The following is a 20,536-nucleotide window of genomic DNA, read 5'->3' on the forward strand; positions in this document are numbered from 1 at the left end:
CTGACCAATGCTTTGTGAGTGAATTTGGTTGATGGAAACTGTGTGGAAGCTTGTCATGTTTATGTATGCGTCTGTCTTTGTGTCCCACTGCTTGACAACCAGTGTTGGTTTGTTTATGTCCTGTAACTTATCAGTTTGGCAAAAGAGAATGATAGAATAAGTACTCAACTTCACCAAAAAAAAAAAAACATCCTGGAGTTGATTTATTTGACTAAGCCCTTCAAGGCATTGCTCCAGCATGGCAGCAATCCAATGCCTGAAACACGGAAAGCATAAAACATAAGTACAGTAAGGTGTGTGATTTGAAGGAGAACTTTAGTTGCTGTTGCTCTCAGCCCCAGTGACGATGTAGTGCTGTGTTCTTCAACTGTTTCACTTCCAAGTATTACTTTTAGTTAAAGGAATTTCCCCCTTCGGTCCCTTGGCTTTTCGGAACATCTGTCTTCATAATAAACTGATTTTATTAACTGACAAACCAACAAACGAATTTGTTTTCCCAGTGAACTGAACCGAACCATTGCTGTAATTACTGTATTGGCTTATATAAGTCTCACTCATGTCTGAGTTCCACTCAAGTCTGAGTCTCATTTGTGTCTGAGTCTTACATATATTATTTGCATCCCTCATTTATGGTTAAATCTGGGTACAGATACTTTTTCCTGTCCTTTGCTCTGTGTATGTTGCACCCTAATTTTTTGTGTTAAAAACAAGTATAAAATAGTGACTTTTACATCCATAAATATGATGTGTGTGTGTATATATATACACACACACACATACACTGTGTATGTTACATCCCTAATTTAGCATCAAACCCTGGTACAAATATTTTTTCCCTTCATAGTTTTATCTTTGCCTGGTTTATGTTGCACCCTACTTTTTTCAGTGAAAATCAAGTATAAAGTAGTGAGATTTATACATGCATAAATACGAGGTATGTGCTTGTATACTTATGCTATATTTATTTGTGTATAAGTCACACCCCTAATTTAGTGTTAAATCTTGGTACAATATTTTTTCCCTTCGTAGTTTTAGCTTTGCCCCTGTGTACAAGTCAGTTAAAATTCGAGTATGGATAGTGCAACTTTTACACCAGTTAATACAATACATATAATTAAGTAATTATACAATTTACACTGCAGTCTTTTTTATAAATTTCGAACACCACTTATCTTGTGGCGTCTCACTTCGAGAACTATCTTTGTGGACATTAGAAGCTTCACAGACCCTTGATTGGGGACCTGCTGATGTAGAGGCCCCGGCATTGGTTCAGTCTTCAATAGGATTAATTGATAATATATTAATTACCACAGTTTATGATTTACTCAACTGTTAGAGTTTATTTATCTATACTAGGCACAGGTGTGGCTGTGGGACAAGATGTTTGCTTTCCAACCAGATGCTTTTAAGTTCAATCCCACTGCATGGCACCCTGGGTATATGTCTTTTACTATAACCACAGGCTGACCAAAGCCTAATGAGTGGATTTGGTAGGCAGAAACTGTGGAAACCCATTTTAGAAGTTTGTGGGGCAATACTTCTCGGTAAGTTAGCAAATAGATTTTGTTTATGAAACAAAGTACATTTCCCATCTAAATAATTTGACTCGAAAATTTCTCTTCAAGGTGACTGATTATGTTTTCATTAGCTAGACTTAGTTATTGCTGTTAGTCTAAATGTATTTGGGTGATTGAGTTACCAAAATGATTTCTGAATTAGCTTCTCAAAGAGTTGGGTTTGTAAATTATTTAGCAGTTTGAAGATTTTTTTTTTTTACCGCAGTTCTAAGGTTACCAACATTCAACAATTTTGTTCTTGGTTGTTTTGATCAATTTCCAGAATATATTTACCAAACGAGGAAGATTAAGATCAAAGAAAGTGCACTTAAGTGGTAATTATCAAGTGCACTTTTTTTTGTAATAGTATTTTTTTTTTTTATTTTGCAAAGTATAAACTTTTAATGCTTTTGTTAACATATTATTTTTATTTAAATGAGCTGTTGGTTTCAATTAATTTTGAAATTAATATAGAATTTAGAAAAATTAATTAGTCGTTATTAAGCTGGTGTTTGGAACATAAATTGTCAAATTTTGATGGAAGGGTTCAATTTAGATCACTTTAATCGTTTTGTTACCATATTTCTGTTGAAATGCTGCTTTTGTTTTATTAATTAGTTTTGAAAGAGTTAAAATCTTATTGCAGTGTTTCACTGACTTATTTTTTTCTGTGTTCAAATTGAATAATTCATCTGTAGCAAGATAGGAAATTGGTGGAATCATTAGAGCATCATGTAGAATGCTAATGTAGTATTTGTTGCACCTCCCTGCACAAATTCCAATTCCACTAAGGTCAAATTTGCCCTTTATATTTTTTGGGATTGATAAACAAATTACCAGTTAGGTACTGTAGCAAATTATACTTACTCTCTCTCTAATCGAGAATGTAAAAAAGGAGAAAGCAAAGTCTTCAGTGTGAGTATGTGGTTTGTGGGGTCAACCGCATCCTCTGCTTAATTTTTTGTTAATCATTCATTCTCATTTATTTGTATATATTTTAATTGTTTGTTTATTCATACGTTTGTCTCATTCGATACCCTGACCCCAACGTTTGTTTTGTCTGTCTCCGTATTGTCCCCTCTTTTTCTCAACCTTATGGTGAATAAAGAAATACTCTCTCTCTCTCTTTCACACACACACACCAGAGGGTTCAAAACCTGTAGATATCTTAGTCTTCTATCATTCAAAATTGACCATATTGGTCATAAAACCATAAAACCAAAACTGCCTGTGTTAATTATTTATTAACCTTATGCTTTGTTGATGTATTACTGTGTTAGTTAGAATGCAAACCTAACCCCATACAGGAAGTTACATTTTTTTTTTTAGTTTCATCAGTTTTTTTTTTCCTTAAATTTTTTTTTTCCTTAAATTTTTTTTTATGATAACATCAACAGCATTTAAATAACAAATGAGAAAGTACTATGATAAACTCATTCTGTTTTTTGAAAAATATTTTCTCATAAAGTTATGAGAAGAAGGAAGAATTACCAATATGCTTTAAGATTATAGTCATAGGCAGAAAGGGCGAGGTGGTGATGGTGGCAGTGGAGTCTGGAGGCACGGCTGAAAGTGATGGCTTGGCATTGACAACAAACCAAAATGCTGATCTGAGAACCATATGGAGTTTTTTTAAGTTTATTCTATGTTTTTTTACGATAACAAAATCGGGAAAAATTATGTTTACATTGACTTTGCTTGTTAATATAGATATTATGTTTCCCCTTGGCAGATGGAAATTAGATAAAACGATAGGCGGAGACTTAAAGGTGTGGTGGTGGTGGTGGTGGAGTCAGTGTGGGATGTGGGATTTTCTGGAAAAAATGATGAGGGGAAAAAAAGACTTCAGCAACTGCTATATTTCTCGGCTTTTTATTTCTTGATGATGTATTATGTGTGGGAAGGAAAGTATATTTAATGTAGGAAATATAAAAGAAACATAACTAAAAAATGAGTGTGCAGTGAGGATGATAAAAATGGAAAAAAAAGTTAGTCATTGATGAGTAGTATTTGAAGTTTCTTGCTAGGGAGACACCTCTGTAACCTGTTGCCATTTTTGTCTATGACCTCATCGGTGATATGTAGACTTTGCTAGGCTTGCCAAAGAAGAGTCAGGAAAATCAGTGTTTAAGAATGTATGAGTGTACATCGGTTCCTCATTGGCAGATTGGATCCACTGTAAATTCCAGGCTTTGTTGTAGTGTGGTAGAACATGTGTCACAATGGCCCTGATAGCTGTGCCAACGGTGCACAATTCCTGGTAGGGCTTCCTCCCAAGCTGGACAGGTCAGAGGCCAGATTAATATGGACCAGCTCTTCGCAAAGGTAAAAATGGGTTTGTGTTGGGCCAACACCTCTACCTGGAAAAACAGCAAAGTTATAGAAGAATTGGTAACAATTTATAACTAACAAGACTAAGGAGAGAAAGGCTTTTCTTTAGGGAAGCATATGACTCATCAGGACCTGACTTGGAACTCACAAGGGAGGCAGAAGAGAGGATGACCTAAAAGTAAATGGCTGGAAATGGGATATTGAAGCAGAGTTGGAAAAGTAGGGATCCAGTTGGAGAGAAATAGAAAAGATGACCCACTTTTTCATACTGGCATAGATCGAAACCATCACAAGGACCAGTCTTTGTTGTTTGTTGCATGTGGATTGTGTGCCTCAGTGATCCTGACTGCTTCACCTACAGAGTGCAAACCCTTGGTAGGTGATACCTACCACCACCATGTGGAGAGATCAAAATATAGAGGTCAGCCTAATATGGACCTCTTCCCAATGGCAAAAATAGGTTTGCATAAGGTCAACATGTCCACCTAGACAAAAGGTTTCAGAAGCGATGGTGACGATTCAGGCCCAACAAAACCTGGTAGAGGAAGGCCTTCATTTAGGGAAGCTCTGACTTGGAACCCATGAGGGAGGTGGTAGGTTGGGTGCCCTAAAAATAGCTGGAGGCAGGATACTCAGGTAGAGCTGAAAAAAGCAGATATTTAACCTGAGAGCGAGAAGCAGTAAAGACAGCTGAAAATGGAGAAAAGTTGTTGATGGCCTTTGCTCCATGGGGGTGGGAAAAAGGGATTGAGTAACTAATTACAAGTTGGGTGGTCCCCCCCCCCCCACTAAGGTAGTGTTTTATGACCAGATGCTATTTCCTTCATCGACCCTTCAGTCCCCTTTTATGACATATAAGGACATAGTATCAGACTTAAATAAGTAAATACTGAGGTTGATATTTTAATTTTTTTTTTTGACTAAATCTTTCAAGGCAGTCTCTACATTTGAAAGACCAGAACAAGTAAAAGATAGACATTCCCCCTGGCACGTGTGGAGGTGCATAGCTCAGTGGTTAGGGTATTCCACTCACAATGGTAACGCTGTGAATTCAGATTCTAGTAGTGTGTTGTGTCCTTGAGCAAGACCCTTCATTTCACAATGCTCCAGTCCATTCAGCTGGCAAGAATGAGTTGTACCTGTAATTTCAAAGGGGCCAGTAGTTCTCTCTGAGAACTACATTAAAGGTATGCGTCTGTGGAGTACTCAGCCACTTGCATGTTAATTTCACAAGCAGACTGTTTAGTTGATTGAATCAGCTGGAACACTGGTTGTCCTGACTGATGGAGGAGAGCCAGGCCATGCACATACATAAAAGATGAAGATAATTGCAATACACAGATGTGTTCAAGAGATCTTTGTTTGGAGTGTCTGACATCAATACGTAAATATGTAAATTTATGCAAAATACATAGAGATTACAGATTTGAGGAGTGTACAATCTCTTTGATCGGACGTGGGTTTTTCTTTCTTTTTGAGCCAAAGTAGGACAACAGGGTCAAAAAGAAGGTTGAGAAAGACTGTTGTAGGCACTCCCTTTTGACCCAGGCTGTCACTTGTTATTGGTGTTGTTTTATAGCCCCAGGCCAGTCCTGATCAACTAGCTTCCCTTATGATCAGAGACAGTCTAACAATTACCGTCCTGTTTTCTTCCCCCCCCCTTCACCCTGGGTACACTCTCTTTTTTACTCTTTTACTTGTTTCAGTCATTTGACTGCGGCCATACTGGAGCACCGCCTTTTTAGTCAAGCAAATCGACCCTGGGACTTATTCTTTGTAAGCCCAGTACTTATTTTATCGGTCTCTCTTTTGCAGAACCGCTAAGTGACGGGGACGTAAACACACCAGCATCTGTTGTCAAGCAATGCTAGGGGGACAGACACACACACACACACACACATATATATATATACATATATACGACAGGCTTCTTTCAGTTTCCGTCTACCAAATCCACTCACAAGGCTTTGGTCGGCCCGGGGCTATAGCAGAAGACACTTGCCCAAGATGCCATGCAGTGGGACTGAACCCGGAACCATGTGGTTGGTTAGCAAGCTACTTACCACACAGCCACACTGTTTCCAATAAGATTGGTCATGCGCAAACTGTGGCCCAGGGCACTTCTTCCTGAATAGCACGCGTAACCCTAAGTGAAAAATGACCCCAAATCTTTTTAGCATTGTAGTCATGTCTCTTATGGCCTGCTTCTCAAAAAAAAAGTTGCTTGTGGCTGTAGTAGATGGTGGTTTTTTAGGAAATACAACTGCTATTTCTAGCAGGTCATGACTGAACACAAAGAAGCCCTCTATATTGAGGAGTCTGCAAAAAAGGAACTTAAAACATGTCTGTCTCTTTTACTCTTCGGTTGTTGTAAACGTCAATCATCATCATCATCATCATCATCATCATCATCATCATCATCTCTTCCTCCTCCTGTATATAAAAAATACTTATTATTATTATTATTATTATCAGCATCATCATCATCTTGTTTACCTCTGCAAAGTGGTTGCCTGTTATTTCCACTTCATTAACCTAGTTTTTTATTTTATTTTATTTTATTTCATTTTTATTTCATTTTTTTTTTTTTTATTTCCTTGTCTGAATTGTCTAAATATTTATAGTTACTTTTATTTTATTTTTTTATTTTTTTAGTCAGGGTGGGGAAGAAGGAGGGGGGAAGTGCCTGTTCTGACCTTTACAGGTCCTCCTCCTCTTCTTCCAAGCCTGGTGAGATTGATGGAGTTGATAGCAAAGTGTTGTTACAAATTATCCAAATGAGTGTTGTGCCATTTCCTTATGTACACACACACACACACACACATATGTATCTCTGTCTATTTATATATATGTGTGTCCATGTCTGTATTTGCCTAAGGTGCTATGCAGTAGGATTGAACCTGAAACCATGTGGTTAACATGGAAAGTTCATAACTGCATGGCCACACGTGCACCTTAGCCATGTGTGTGTCATTTTTCTTTTGTTTTCATTCCTGGCTCTTGAGTTCAATTTTAGTCACAGGCTTCTTTCAACCCAAGGTTCCTTAACCATTTCCTTCCTATGGACCCACATTGATTCTTATTTTACTCCACTGGATTCCCATAGTCGTTCAATGCATAAAAACATCCTATTATATTTTTAAAATTAAATATTAGTTGGAATTTTATATAAAGATTAAAATATTTTGTGTATTGTAGAAGTATATTAAATTTATTGGACAAATTTTAGCCACAAAATTTTCTTTGGATCCTCTCCAAGAGTCATGTGGATCCCCTCCAAGAGTCATGTGGACCTCTGTTGAGAACCACTGCTTTAACCTAAGACCAATCCTAGTTCTCTTTTAAAGGGACTGAAATAAAACTATCCCTCAAAATTTCATGTTCACCTATTTTCTGAAATATCAGTTTAATTGACAAAGTCAATTTACTAAATTCTTCGTTATTTTTGAAAATTGATTGAAACAGAGTTGGTGTATTCAAACTGAAATATGATGACAAAAGGGTTCACAAGCTCAGTTTGCAAGGAAAGGAAAGATATTTTATTCAAAATATTTCCAATATAGATCCAGCCAATACTGATTTAGCTGCTGTGTAATTGAAGCTGTTCCAGATGTGCCCAACTCATCTATTTTTTTTCAAGCACTGTGAAGGCACTTAGCCTAGTGTTGTAAGCTTGTGGTTTTGGTTCCTGGACTGGGCAGTGTATTATATTCTTGAGGAAAACACTTCATTTCACACTAACTCCAGTCCACTCAACAGTAAATGAGTTATAAGAAATATCTGGGAAGTTAACTCTGTGATGGACTGGCATCCCATCCATGAGGGGAACGTTGTCATCTCAAGAATTTACATGACAGGGAAGCTGGGTTAACTTTCAGGCTCATGAGTCCTTGGGCTCATGACTGACCTAAGTCTATCTAGGACTATTTTATCTGTTGTGCCCCCTCGCCTTTTTAGACAACACCTGGAACTACATGACCTAATGTGCTGTCTCAGAGTGGTTTGAATGGAATTTGACTGCTATTGCTAGCAAATCAATTGACCTGAGAGATACCCTCAGTTAGCTCTTAGAATGATGCCTATTTGTCCTTTTTTGTTTTTCCTGCCTATTCTACTCTTCAAGAGCAAGGAAACAAAACAATTTGATGACAGGGTGAGATGGGCTGTATGGTGGGGGTTATTTTGAGAAATACCGCCATCCCATGTCAACACATTGTTCTTGAAACAGGAATTACACACTTGCCCCTCCTCAATGCCAAGCTTTCACTCATTGTAAACATGTACAAGCGTGTCTAATTGGCAGCCATCCTTCTTGTTCTTAAGATGTAAAGACTTATTTTTCTTTTTCTGCAAACAGTATCAAATTCAATTTCTCTCTTTTTCTTTTTCCACTTCCCTCCCTCGAACACTTTTCACTACCACCCTTCCTCTCTCACATCCTCTTCCTCTCACCCTCTCCTTTTTTTCCAAAACCCATCTGCCCCCACACTCTCATATATTACAAACAAATTCAGTTATGGGTGGAGAATACATTTTCATTTTTACTAATGTAAAAATAACTTACACACACATACATACACACACATATACTAAAAATTGAAAGGACATACACTTAAAAATAACGAATGTAATTAAAAATAAATAAAACGAATTAAGGGAGATAACTAAAAAGAACCAATGGGTGGAATGATGAATGACCAAGATCTTGGCATTATATCATGCTTGAGTAGAAGACCATCAAGCCAAGTAAAATTGCAGTCATGGCAGATACTGGTGTTCTGCAAATGGTACCCGTGCCCATGACAGGTAAAAGCACCCATTACACTCTCAGAGTGGTTGGCATTAGGAAGGGCATCCAGTCATAGAAAACCATGCCAAATCAGACTGGAGCGTGGTGCAGCCTTCCAGCTTGCCAGCTCTGATCAGTTTGACCAATCCATGCCAGCAGGGACAACAGACATTAAATAATGATGATAATGTGTGTGTGTGTGTGTGTGTAATCAACATAAAGTGAAAGGCAACACAAGAGGGACAGGTTTTAACAAATACTTTATTAATTTAGAAAAGAAATATACATATAGGCGCAGGAGTGGCTGTGTAGTAAGTAGCTTGCTGACCAACCACATGGTTCCAAGTTCAGTCCTACTGCGTGACACCTTGCGCAAGTGTCTTCTACTCTAGCCTCGGGCCGACCAAAGCCTTGTGAGTAGATTTGGTAGACGGAAACTGAAAGAAGCCCATCGTATATATGTATATATATATATATATATATATGTATATATATATATATATATATATGTAATATATGTGTGTGTGTGTGTGTGTGTGTGTGTGTGTGTGTGTGTGCATGTATGTTTGTGTGTCTGTGTTTGTCCCCCTAGCATCGCTTGACAACTGATGCTGGTATGTTTATGTCCCCGTCACTTAGCAGTTCGGCAAAAGAGACCGATAGAATAAGTACTGGGCTTACAAAAGAATAAGTCCAGGGGTCGAGTTGCTCGACTAAAGGCGGTGCACCAGCATGGCCGCAGTCAAAATGACTGAAACAAGTAAAAGAGTATATATATATATACATATATACACACACATACACATATATATACACACACATACACATACACACGCGCGAAATCCTGACTGACAGAATTCTGCTATTGGGTGTGTCTTGCTGCCTGCTCATTCTATGTAAATCTTCTGCTGCTGCTGCTGGACTATATTTAGAGTTGTGTTCCTTTCTTTCCCTTTCCTTTGCAGTTCCTGTCTAATAATAACCGTGTAATGATGTCTTCTATAGCTTCTCTTACTTCAACATTTCTTGTTCCTTTAGGGGGTGGGGGAGATCCCCCCCTCCCCTCCACTTCTTTTTCTTTCTTTCTCAGAAACTGATACAATATTCTGCAGCAATGCTCAGTTATGCTTTGCAGAAGAATGCATCTGCTCTGCAGAATGATGCACCAGCTGCTCTTGCATCAGATTGATGTCTTTTTGTTTGTTTTGGTTTTTTAAATGTCAAATTCATTGTATCAAAGAGTCTCCCAGTATAGACTAGCATAAACAAACCGATGTACATAAATTCTTGCTTGTTATTGCTGTGGTGTTGGTAATGTTTATAGCCCTGGGTCAGACAGCCCTGATTGAGCTGACCTATAAGTTTTCTTTTTTAATTCTGGCTCCATGCAAGCAATCTCGAGAGAATGGGGTGGAATGGGGGGCAAGCGATTACATCAACCCCAGTGCTCAACTGCTACTTATTTAATCACCCCCCCCCCCCAAAAAAAAACAGATGGAAGGCAAAGTTGATCCAGGCAGGATTTGAACTCAGAATGTAATGAGTCACATGAAATGCTGCTCAGAATGTTTGTCTGATTTGTTAACAATTCTGCCAGCTTGCTGACCTATAATCAAAAGGGTATGTGCATTGATAATTCTGTCCTTTCTTTCCAAAGGCATAGTTTACCAAGGAATCCTACAATCTAATGTCTACACGTTTCCTTCGTCATTTTAAGATGGTATGTTTATATTTCTTAGAAGTTTAGCTCTTGTTTTTAGCATGTCGAGCAACATCCTACAAATTCCGTTGTTAGCACTTGGTTGTCTCAAGAACTAAAGAAAGCAATGCCTCCCACATTCATTTTGTTGGGGGTGACCTCAACAGAATTTGAACTCAGAATGGAGCGACAGGTGAAATACCGTTCAGCATTTCATCCACCATGCTAACGATTCTGCCACTTCACCGCCTTAAAAAACTGGAACATACAATAATAATAATAATTAATTCTTTTATTGGCCACAAGGGCTGACAAAAATCAATTATCACATAAAGGGACAAAACAGGACGAAAGGTTACAAAGGGTTTTGTCCGTTTGTGAAAAATCCGAGTAAAAACAGTTTAACAACGAAAGATTATAACAATGAAAATCTCCCAAAAGGGGGAGGCGTTACGAAAGGTTCCTGGTGGAAAAAACCCATAAAAGCCAACGGGAGCCTGGTCAAAAAAGGGAGGGTTCTTACTTATTTTGATGCCAAAAGGATATAGGCAAAGTTAACCTCACTTGAATTTTAACTCAGAACATAAAGACAGATGAAATGTTGCTAAGCATTTTGTCTGGTGTGCTAATGATTCTACCATTTCACTACTTAAATAAAAATAATAATTAATCAAAATAGGGATTTAAAGCTGCTTTTACTTATTGAAGTGAGGATTAGCAATATGGGAAGCCCCATCTGATTTCATACTCAATAGTTTTCTTTTTTTTTCTCCCCCACTTTTTTGAGGCAATGTTTTTTTTTTTCTGTCAGATGCTATTGTCAGTCCTTTTAGTCAATCTTTACAACATCCAAGGAAGGATCTAGCATACCAATTCTGATCCTCCCCTCTGCCCAATATCCACTATATAATTAGGTTGTCAAGAGTTTCATTAACAAAATAAATCTCATGTTTAATATTCCTAAAATACATCAGCTTTGCATTGGCACCATTGTGAGACAGATTTTGGAATGTATGAGAAGATTTAACAGAGGATTAACATAAATTTACTAAGAATAGATTAAAATGCAGATGACTGCTCTTACTTTGTAGAAGCGAGTCTATAAGCTATATTTGATAACATTTTCAGATTAAGATATTCTATTAATAAGTGGGGTGTTTTCTTTTTTGTAATTTTCACTGTTTTATCTTCTTTGCTCTTCCATTTTATGATTAAAAGAAAAAAAAAAAAAAACCCCAAAAAAAACTCTTTGTTATTCAGATTCTTGTAAAAACGCCCATATATTCTGTCTGTGTGGCTGCTATTTTCTGTGGTATGAAATTAAATTAAATTATTTTTGAATTTTTGTAGTGAGTCACAATGGTATTTAATAGATTGTTGAAGTTCTTAGTATTGTAATGGAGATGGTATTTCTGTTGAAAGTATCGATTTAATTTAGAATCATAAATTTTCATCTAAATAATTATATTGCTCTGCTCTGATTCTCAACAGGAACGCATCTCTAATCTTTTACTTGTTTCAAAGCAGTGCCCAAGCAGCCATGCTGGGGCACTGCCTTGCAGGGTTTAGTCGAACAAATGAACCCCTGTACTTTTTTTCTTTTTTAAAGTGTGGTACTTTTTGTAGCAGTTTTTTTTTTACCACACAGCTAAGTTATGTAGATGTAAACAAACTAATGCTGGTTGTCAAACAATGGGATGGGAGACAAACAGATAAACATACATAAATCTATCTTTCTTTGAAAGAATGAGTAGAGATGGATTTTTTGAGGGGATAATTTTTATTTTTATTTTAATAATAATATTCACTGTAAACATTATTATTAAGATTAGAATAAAAATTATCCCCTCAAAAAAGCCATCTCTACTCATTTTTTAAATGTATATAATACTGTACCAAGAACTTACTCTTTACTATTCTACTACATATATATATAATGGGTTTCCACACAGTTTCCATCTTGCAAATTCTATCTTGAGTCATTGGTCAGCATAGGGATATAGTAGAAGACATTTGCCCAAGGTACCATGCACTGGAACTGAACCCAAAATCACATGGTTGCAAAATGAGCTTCTTGACCATATGGTGAAATATCACCTTACTTGGAAACAGATGAGGGTTGGTGACCAAAATGAGTATCAAAATATCGAAAATATTCCTCAATAAACTCCATGTGACTCATGCAACAGTAGACATTACATAACGATGATGACGAGTATGGTTTTAGGGGGAAATAGGCTGTTATATCTAGCGAGTGAAGTGAGAATATAGAGGCTGGGCTACCTCATTGATTTATTAAAATGGTTGTTGTTTGACAAGATGATTCAACAACTTCCTGTCTTGTGATTCTGAGGACAACAAAGAAGGCATTGTTTCATTTTTTAATTTTTTTTTATTTTGAATTTGATTTACAGAAAGACCTTCACTTCAGATCTTATGAACCATTTCCTGGCTGGTTATCTTTGGCAACTCTTGCCTAACTGTAAATCTCTAGTAGTTCAATGTGCATGAGGCTCTTATGAACATCCGGAAACAGTTGCTGGCATTTAGGTCAGATGGTCTTGCACCCACTACTACCTTCTACGTAGGCATTGACATCATCCAGGCAGGACCTCGGCAGAGACACAGTCCAATGACAAGCAAGCAAACGATAAACAAATACAGTTACCCCTCGTTGTATCTTGGTTTATTATTTAGGCTTACATTGATTCCTCTGTGGTATTGTTTTGCATTTGTAAAATATATACAAATTATAAAGATGAGAAAAAAATATACAGTATAGTACTGTTTCTACTTCGCGGGTTTTCACCTATCGCGGGGGGATTTTGGAACGAAACACCTGTGATTGTCAAATGAATACTGTATATATATATATATATATATATACAACTAAAAATAAGGGTGTCTGAGAGACACCCTTATTTTTAGTTGTAAAAAATTATTACCTTTGTATGGTAATTTTACCATGCTGGCTACTTGATAATATCAATATTTAAATATCGATATTATCCTTATTTATAAATTTATATATATACACACACACACATGTACCAACCATCTTCACATTCTCCTGTCTCAGAAAACACTTGTGTGTGGGTGGGTGTGCATACACATATATATGTAATGGCGGCGTGCTGGCAGACTCGTTAGCGCGCCGGGCGAAATGCTTAGCAGTATTTCGTCTGTCGTTACGGTCTGAGTTCAAATTCCGCCAAGGTCGACTTTACCTTTCATCCTTTCGGGGTCGATAAATAAAGTACCAGTTTCACACTGGGGGGTCGATGTAATCAACTTAATCCCTTTGTCTGTCCTTGTTTGTCCCCTCTATGTTTAGCCCCTTGTGGGCAATAAAGAAATATATATATGTATATATCATTATCATCATCATCAGTTAATGCTTGTTTTCCATGCTGGCATGGATTGGATAACTGCATGGATGTGTGTGTGTTACCCATGATATTATGTGATAGTTGTAAATGATGATCTTCCATAAAAAAAAAACATGTTTAGCCTCGATGGGGTAAATATCTTTGGAAATAGGTGAAGGTTGGCCACAGGAAGAGCATCTAACCAGAGAAAATTTGCCTCAACAGATTTCATCTGACCCATGCAAGCATAGCAAAGAAGTCTTTATATAATGATGAGGATGATGATGATAATTATGATAACAGCAACAACAACAACAACAATCTCTGCCTTCGTCTCACTAAATTTTCTCCCTTTCCTAATTATTAAAACGAAATCTAGGAATAAATATTGATTCCGTGTCAGGAAGAAATCAATATTTATTGAAATGAAATTGGTTTTCATTCACTAGAAAGCTTTTTGTTTTGTTTTTGTGATTTTTTTTTTATTATTGCTCCTCCTCCTCCCACCTTTAACCTTACAACCTACAAGTTTAATGAAATTATTCGAAAATGTCGAGTACTTTGTTAAAAAGACTTAACATTAGAAATGTTTACACTACCTCTTGACTTTACATATGTGGGACAGTGATTTTGAGGGGAAGGAAGAAGCCGATACCATTGGCCCTCTCCCCCCAGTACTTGATCGGTACTTTAGTTTATCGACCCTGGAAGGATGAAAGGCTAAGTTGACCTTGGTGGTATTTGAACTTAGAACAAGGTATTTGAACAAGGCGGTGAGCTGGCAGAAACGTTAGCACGCCGGGTGAAATGCTTAGCGGTATTTCGTCTGCCATTACGCTGTGAGTTCAAATTCCGCCGAGGTCGACTTTACCTTTCATCCTTTCGGGGTCGATAAATTAACTGCCAGTTACGCACTGGGGTCGATGTAATCGACTTAATACCTATGTCTGTCCTTGTTTGTCCCCTCTGTGTTTAGCCCCTTGTGGGTAATAAAGAAATAGGTATTTGAACTTAGAATATAAAGAGCTGGAAGAAATGTCGCTAAGCATTTTGTCTAATATGCTAATAATAATAATAATGGTTCCAAATTTTTCCACAAAGGCAGCAATTTTGGGGATGGGAGGAGTTGATTACATTGACCCCAGTGTTCAACTTATACTTAATTTATCAACCCCGAAAAGCTGAAAGGCAACTTCAACTTTGCTGGAATTTGAACTCAGAATGTAGCAATGGGCGAAATACTGCTAAGCATTTTACCCAGCGTGCTAACAGTTCTGCCAGATCGTCACCTGAATAATAATAATAATAATTCTTTCTATTGGAAGCACAAGGTCTCAAATTTGGGGGAAGGGATTAAGTCAATTACATCAACTCCAGTGCATAACTGGTACTTATTTAATTGACCCTGAAAGGATGAAAGGCACAGTTGACTTCAGCGGAAGTTGAACTCAGAACACAGCGGCAGGCGAAATACCTATTTCTTTACTACCCACCAGGGGCTAAACACAGAGAGGACAAACAAGGACAGACACACGGATTAAGTCGATTATATCGACCCCTGTGCGTAACTGGTACTTATTTAATCGACCCCGAAAGGATGAAAGGCAAAGTCGACCTCGGCGGAATTTGAACTCAGAACGTAACGGCAGACGAAAATATGGCTACGCATTTCGCCCGGCGTGTTAACGTTTCTGCCAGCTCACCACGGCAGGCGAAATACTGCTAAACATTTCGACCGATGTGCTAATGATTCTGCCAGTGTCTGCCTTATATAATAATAATAATAAGAAGAAGAATTCTTTCTATTTTTGGCCCAAGGCCAGCAATTTTAGAGGGAGGTTTGAATTGATTACATTATCCCCTGTGCTCAACTGGTGTTTCCCAAATGCAACCCAAATGTTTGTAAAGCAGTGTTGACATTAAGTGGCATTTGAACTCTGAATATAAAAAGCCAGAGGAAATGCCATTAAGCATTTTCTCCAACATGTTTCTACCAGCTCTCACTGTCTTAGTGATAATGATGACGGCGATGATTTCTTTCTAATTTTGGTGCACAGGGCCAGCAATTTTTAGGAGAGGGAGCTATGAATACCTATTTCTTTACTACCCACAAGGGGCTAAACACAGAGATTACAAACAAGGATGGACAGATCAAGTCGATTATATTGACCCCAGTGCGTAACTGGTACTTAATTTATCGACCCCGAAAGGATGAAAGGTAAAGTCGACCTCTGCGGAATTTGAACTCAGAATGTAACGGCAGACGAAATACGGCTAAGCATTTCGCCCGGCGTGCTAATGATTCTGCCAGCTTGCTGCCTATCAATACCTATTTCTTTATTACCCACAAGGGGCTAAACACAGAGGGGACAAACAAGGACAGACATAGGTATTAAGTCGATTACATCGACTCCAGTGTGTAACTGGTACTTAATTTATTGACCCCGAAAGGATGAACGGTAAAGTCGACCTCGGCAGAATTTGAACTCAGAACGTAACGGCAGACGAAATACGGCTAAGCTTTTCGCCCGGCATGCTAACGATTCTGCCAACTCGCCGCCTATCAATACCATCAACTGACGACTCCTTTCGCCACCACCACCACCACCACTTGACTGGTACATATTCTATCCGCCCTGAATGGATGAAATTCAAAGGTGACCTTAGGGGAATTTGAACTCAGAACATAGAAAGCTGGAAAGAAAATCTAAGAATTTTGTCTGCTGTACTAATAACTCTTTCCAGCTTGCCACCTTGATTAATGATAATAATCCTTTCTGCTATAGGCACCTGGCCTTTGTGGGAGGGGACAAGTCAATCGCATCGACCCCAGTACTTGCCTGGTACTTATTTTATTGACCCTGAGAGGATGAAAGGGAAATTCAACCTGAGTGACATTTGAACTCAGAACATAAAGACCAACGGAATACTTTTTTTTTTTTTTTTTTTTACTACCCATAAGGGGCTAAACATAGAGGGGACAAACAAGGACAGACAAACGGATGAAGTCGATTACATCGACCCCAGTGCGTAACTGGTACTTTATTTATCGACCCTGAAAGGATGAAAGGCAAAGTCGACCAACGGAATACTGCTAAGCATTTTGCCCAGCATGCTAACAGTTCTTCTAGCTCACCACTGTGATGATGATGATGATGGTGATGACATTGATGCTGCTGATAATGATAATGGTGGTGATATTAATTAACCAATATTCATTATTGTTGACATTTGAAAACTGTTGATTTCATCCCCTTCAGTTGTTAGAAACATTTTGCTTTAAATTTCTCCAACATTCATAGAAATATGAAGTGTTTTAAAGTGATTTTTTAAACTTTTAACTCCATCTGACCTTTTACAAACCAACGTGGAAGCCTTTAAGTGGTTAGTCAATCTGCTCAGTGGAAAGCTTATGTTTTAGTTGTTTGAAACAGATATGATATTGAATTATGTGATCCTAGATAAACTGTCTGAATGGAAGATGGGATGGTCACAGCTGGATGGTCACAGCCTTTGGCCATAGATTTGCTCAATCAAAACTGATTTGAAACTAAACCATATCACACTAACACAAGCCATTAAGAGTGGAACTGAACCTGAGACCATGTGATTGAGAGGCAAACTTCTTAGCCACACAGCCAGGCTTGCACTGTAGTATAGAAAACACTTGTCTAAGGTAAGACAAGTGCTGTGCAATGAAATTGAACCTGCAACCTCACAGTTCCAAAATGGATCTTCTTTAACCCTTCACCCTGCCCCACATTCAGTTCTTGTTACGTAACTTTGAGTTGCGTTTCTCTCCTCTCTCCTGTCTGCCTTTGTTTGTTTGTTTATTTCGTTATCATAAATAGACAGTTGCTATGGTGATTATCAGCCACAACAAGAGTTTTGAATTAATCCACTGCTGTCAGATCAATCAGTTAGTTTGACTAAGTTGATGTGTCACTGTGTCTCATACCATATATGGTCATAGAAGGAACAGCTGAAGGTTTCCTATTTATGTTGCTGTAATGGGTGGAGATGGGGGGTGGGGATGGGGTATCAGTCAACAAAGGAATGGATTCTTATTTATCTCTACAGCATTCAGATTATTCTGTCGAATGCATTGAATATTTATTCGCATTATTTCGGATTAATCAGACATTACCTTATAACTTTGAGATTTTAATGATGCGATTGTTTTATTTTTAGAATGACATTGCAGGATAGGTATGAGAGACCAGATATGGCTGATTTGACCATAAAACTGGTAGACTATTTGGGTTGGATATGACCTGACTTAAATTTGTATGTTGAGCCCTCTAAGAGGAAGATGCAAGTTCTACAGTTAGGGCAGTTGCACTTTTTGACTTGTGGGGGTTGTATTTTTTGGTGGGTAATTTGGCGCCAAATTACCCACCAAAAGTACAACCCTGCCTCTTTTGTTATAGATATATATATAGAGAGAGAGTTGTTTGTGTTGTTTGTAGTTTTGCAGACTTGACAGAGTGGTGGACGAAATGCTTTGTGGGATGGGTCTTGACATTCTGATTTCAAATCCCACCAAGATCAGTTTTTGCCTTTCATCCTATCAGGGTCAATAAAATAAGCACCAGTAGGGTGTTAGGGTTGATGTAATCAACTTGCCCCCTCCTTTGAAAGTGCAGGCTTTGGGCCAAAATTTCAAATTATTATTATTGTTATCATCATCATCATCATTATTATTATATCAACTCGTGTGACCTCGTGTGTACCGTTGGCGATTTTTTTTTTTCCCTCTGTCTTCCCTTCTCTGGATCTTTCCTTCTCCTGTGTTTCCGACAAAGAGCTCCGCTTGAAATGTTAAACCCTCCTTCTTTCCTGAGCGTCTAATAATACTATATTTGTTCCACGTCCTTGCGTTGTTGTGTTTTTTGTGCTTTCTTGTTTGGATTAACTATATATATATATATATATATTTATAAATATGTTTATTTAAAAAATAAATAAGTAAAAAATAAGAGTAAGTACAGTTAGGCAGCTTTTTAATCGCTACAAATGTTTCGATATATACAGATCCTCATATATATAGGATTTAAACTATATTTATTTATATATATATGTGTATGTATGTATGTATATATATTCTGTTAGTCATAAGCTTCAGCTCAGCACACAATGTATGTAAAGCCAGCCACCCCTATCACTGAAATATATGACTTATTTACATGTAGAAAATAATAATAATAATTGTTACATTGTCTTAATTACCATTATTAGAGTAAGTGTTTGTCCATTGAAGAGATTGTTCTTAGCAAGTGGCAGCATATTCATTTCATGCCATTTGGACACTGGCCAAAATTTAACTTGGATTATATTTTGTGGTCACTAAGTAGGTGCTGGTATGGCTGTGTGGTTAAGAAGTTTGCTTCCCAACCACATAGTTCTGGGTTCCGTCCCCCTGTGCTGCACCTTGGGCAAAGTGTGTCTTCTACTATAGCCCTTGACTGACTAAAACCTTATGAGTGGATTTGGTAAATGGAAACTGAAATTTGTTTGTGTGTGTGACATCGGTTGTGCCATTCGTTTACAATATTCTGAGGAACTATGTCTGGCCATGGAGAAATATTACCTTGCTTCTAATCAGGTGAGGCTTGGTGACAGGAAGAGAGGGCATTTGTCTGTAGAAAGTTTGCCTTAACCCTTTAGCATTTAAACCGGCCATATCCGGCCAAAATATTCTCCCTTGTTTTATGTTCAAATTGGCCAGATCTGGCCTCTCACACCAGCCCTACAGTTAACAGTTACCTCATCAAAATCTCAAAGCTACAAGATAATGCAGGATTAATTTAAAACAATGTGAATAAATAAGTATTACTTTTGACAGAATCACGTGAATACTAAAGGGTTAATAATCTCTGTCTGACCCATGCAAACTTGGAAACGTGTGTTAAAAGGAGGAGGAGGAGGAATTTAAAATATTGCCCAAAATGTGTTTACCATAAATATTTTATTTATTAATTTATCTATTCATTCATTTATTTTTTTTTATATAATTCCAGATTGTCTGATGTCACCAGAAAAAGATGGGCAGGAACAATCCCCCACAGACCAACGCCTTGCCTCTTTGGACAAGCAGCTAAGCATCGAGTTGAAAGTAAGTTCATTAATTTTTCATACATTTATTCCATCAACATTAAACCCTTTTACACAGGAACCTGCCTGGAACCACCTTTTATCAAAAGTGTCATATGACTGATTCCAAAATCTCATTATCACATCATGAACATTGATGAGACCAATCTGATCCATAAAAGCCTGAAAAGGGTGGCATTAATATGATTATAATAATTAAAAAAAAGTGGTGAGCTGGCAGAATCATTGGCACCACTGGGCAAAATGCTTCGTGGTATTTTGTGTGTCTTTACGTTCTGAGGTCAAATCCCACCAAGGTTACCTCTGCCTTTTATCCTTTCGGGGTTGATTAAAATTAGTACCAGTTGAACACTGGGGGTCAATGTAATCGACTTGTCTCCTCCCCAAAATTGCTGGCTTTGTGCCAAAATTTGAAACCATGATGATGATGATGATGATGATGTCTTTCCAAAATGTTGGTTATATTGAAAACTAATTAAAACTCCACAGGCACTCAATTCAAAAATTTCATCACCAAAAAGCATTTAAGACAGAATCATGGAACTGTTTTAGCTCCAAAATAAACCCTATAGAGACAAACAGACAGACAGAGAGTCAGACCAACAGACAGACAAATTATTGAAGTTAAAAGTGTCATATGCTTGTGCTGTGATAAATTATTCTGATTGGCTGTGATATT

The 20,536-nt window shown here is 37.6% G+C and overlaps 1 protein-coding gene across 11 annotated transcripts in view; it reads left to right on the forward strand.

Annotated features, from left to right (window-relative positions):
- The window catches only part of LOC115222833 (serine/threonine-protein kinase N2), a 219,596-nt gene that overhangs the window by 103,439 nt on the left and 95,621 nt on the right, over positions 1-20,536 (forward strand). For all 11 annotated transcript variants that reach the window (XM_036511959.1, XM_036511962.1, XM_036511958.1 and 8 more), the window contains one exon: positions 19,764-19,858. In XM_036511959.1, the coding sequence (XP_036367852.1) occupies positions 19,764-19,858 (95 nt within the window). The remainder of the gene's footprint in view (positions 1-19,763; positions 19,859-20,536) is intronic.

The sequence above is a fragment of the Octopus sinensis genome, linkage group LG21, assembly GCF_006345805.1.
Source record: "Octopus sinensis linkage group LG21, ASM634580v1, whole genome shotgun sequence".
Lineage (NCBI taxonomy): Eukaryota > Metazoa > Mollusca > Cephalopoda > Octopoda > Octopodidae > Octopus > Octopus sinensis.